Source organism: Bactrocera latifrons, unplaced genomic scaffold, assembly GCF_001853355.1.
Source record: "Bactrocera latifrons isolate USDA-ARS-PBARC rearing strain unplaced genomic scaffold, ASM185335v1 scaffold_62, whole genome shotgun sequence".
In the NCBI taxonomy this organism is placed as follows: domain Eukaryota; kingdom Metazoa; phylum Arthropoda; class Insecta; order Diptera; family Tephritidae; genus Bactrocera; species Bactrocera latifrons.
The window spans coordinates 1278846-1281848 of NW_017537290.1; the positions used below are offsets into that span (position 1 = coordinate 1278846).

A 3003-nucleotide genomic window follows, 5' to 3' on the forward strand; every position below is an offset into this window, starting at 1 on the left:
GAACTTTGTAACAGCCAGAAGGAAGGGTCGGAGACCCTATAAAGTATATATATAAATGATCAGTACGTCGAGCTGAGTCGATTTAGCCATGTCCGTCTGTCTGTATACATACGAACTAGTCCCTCAGTTTTTAAAATATCGTTTTGAAATTTTGCAAACGCCATTTTCTTTTCAAGAAGCTGCTCATTTGTCGGAACTGCCGATATCGGACCACTATAACATATAGCTGCCATACAAACTGAATGATCGGAATCAAGTTGTTGTATGGAAAACTTTCACATTTGACGTGGTATCTTCATGAAATTTGACATGGATTACTGCTTAAGTTAATAATAAAATCTCCGAAAACAATTTACAGATCGGATTACTATAGCATGTAGCTTCCATGCAAACTGAACACATAATTACTAACAGAAATGCACCTGTGAAGGGTATTTAGCTTCGGTGCAACTGAAGCTAACGTTTTTTCGTTTTTTTTTTTTTTTACTACAATTTCACAATCTTTGTGTATCTTCTAGCTACACTCCACTTTCTGCTGATACTTTCGCTTAACTTTGGCTATCGAATATCTTAGGAAATAAACTTTTATTATGTTTCGCAAAATCAACAATTCTCTCCAATTTGCCTGCTACATATTTTTTGACTGCAACCTATCAGGGAGAATGTGTGCAACGTTCGGAGCAACAGCAAATAAAATCTTTTATTTTTTTAATCAACAAAACTTTATTGCCTCTCTATGTAACAGCTAATGAAGTGTCCGGTTGAGCTTACCATTCATGGTTCTATAAATTTTTAGTAGTCCTTTTTTTTACCCTTAAAACGGCATGCTCTGAGAGAGTGTCAATTCAAGATATAACTGTATGGTCACTACTTTTATAGAAGCGTTGATAGAACTTTCCATTAGAACTTTTCATATAAGTTTTCACTCACATGAAAGTAATTTGCTTTCATTAAAGTAATGTACTTGCCATATTTTAAATAATCTTTATTTCACCACAATATCTCACCAACTAATGAAATTGTTTATTTTGCTTTTCTATTTGCAGAATTTGAAAAATCAAATCATGACGACGAACATGTGGGTGGAGCAGGTAAATTACCACGCTTAAATATTATCATATATATTATTGTATCAATACAAAAGCAGTACCATTTTCATAAATTGAGTCCAACAGTTTTTAAATGGTTTTTGAAATGAAATATATTTATGAAGGTTTTTTTTTTGTCAAAACGGCGCTACAAAAATAGACCGATAGGGACAGCAAACGACGCCATATTTTTTCCCGCTCTTTTCACATTTTTCTTCAATATGGTTTGTCATTTGATCATGGAAGCAAATACGATCCAAGAATCAACCAAAATTATTAAAATTTACTTCGGAAATTCGAAGTCATTGGTCTCAACTTTAGAAGCCCTACGTCCAATTTATGGTCGTCATAAGCATTCTATCAGGTCAACAATTAAGTGTCTTGAGGAAAAATTTTAGTCCACAGGCAGAGCACAAAATATTCCCGTACCAGTAAGACAAAGAAGTGCCCATAGTGTTGAGAATATTACTGCCGCTGGCGATCAATTGTGAAAGACACAAATCAATCTCTGACACGTCGTTCTCAAGCGTCGTTGTGGCAAATTTTGCGAAAAGATCTTGGCCCATATCCTTAAAAGATTAAATTGGCACAAGAGCTGAAGCCATTTGACCACCAGAATCGTCGTATACTCGTGAATTGGGCTGAACAACAATTTGAAAATCTGAGTGAATGGCTTCGTCAACAAGCGTTATTGGGATTGAGATTGACAATATTTGAGGTGTTTTGGATAAAAGCTGCTCGATTTTAAGGCTTTATTAACATGAAACTTTCCATTTGATGATTTTACTCAAATTTTAGATAATTTTTATCAAGTTAAAAGTACTGATGTTGTTCAAAACCTCATTCCCTATATTTTGTCATGGTTGGTAATCCTATTGGATCAATTACAAAACTAAGTTCACGGTTATGTTGAACGATTACTGCCCTTTATTATATCGGGATTAGATGCAAAAAACCAAAAATTAAGCATCGAAAATCGCTTTACAGTTTTAAAAGATATTCTGCATTAATCATGCGCTTTTACCAATTCACGAAACTCGTTTACCACTCTGATTGAAGTATCTCCAAAACCTGCGTACTGTATGCATCAACCGTCTCTTCAGGTATCGAAAAACTAACAGGCCAGTTTTCATTTGGTGTCAAGTCAGCACTAAACGGGGAATGACTCTTCAAGTCGATGTTTTGAGTGCCTAAATATGCAGTTGCTTCAGTCAATGTTTGAGAGTTCATATCGTGTGTAAGATTGGTCTTAGCCGGTTGGTTTTCCTGATTTCCTGAAAAACAACTCGCAAACAATGCTGCACTCAGAATTGTCTGTTCTACATTATTCTAGTGTTATGGTTGCGACACATCCAATTGTACATAGATGAAGAGAAAACAATTCGTGCAGCGCGCAAAGAATTTTCGTTGGATTCGGCACATTTTGAAACACCCATACAGTCGACTACTGTTTTCGTTCGGACTGATACGCGCAAATTCACGATTTTGTCATGCAAGCCTTAGAGCAAAACATCACGCGTGCCATTCGCCAGTTACCAGTCGAAATGCTCGAACTAGTCATCGAAAAATGGACTCAAGAGATGGACCATCTGAGACATAGCCACGGCCAACTTGTAAAAGGTATATTCTTCAAAAAATAAATGCATTCGCCATTAAATTTGAGATTTCCAAGTAGGGAATCTCGAAAATGAACACCTCTTATTAGAATTTTGATATAAATAAAATATGACCTAAACTATTATATAATGGAAACAAAATTTTTTGCAAAGGCTGCCCAAGTACTCGTTTATAGTATATATTCTTAAATGGGCATGATCATGGGTAATTTTCAAAACCTTTAAACTGTATGGGCATGGTTTTAATCAAATATTTTACTGAATATAATATATACAGGTATTCAAATTAAAAAAAAAAA

At 35.0% G+C, this 3003-nt stretch overlaps 1 protein-coding gene across 1 annotated transcript in view; it reads left to right on the forward strand.

The window, feature by feature from the left end:
* The window catches only part of LOC108975168 (acetylcholine receptor subunit alpha-like 1), an 87539-nt gene that overhangs the window by 17679 nt on the left and 66857 nt on the right, over positions 1-3003 (forward strand). Inside the window, exon 2 of the mRNA XM_018943493.1 lies at positions 1047-1091. Within this exon, the coding sequence (XP_018799038.1) occupies positions 1047-1091 (45 nt within the window). The remainder of the gene's footprint in view (positions 1-1046; positions 1092-3003) is intronic.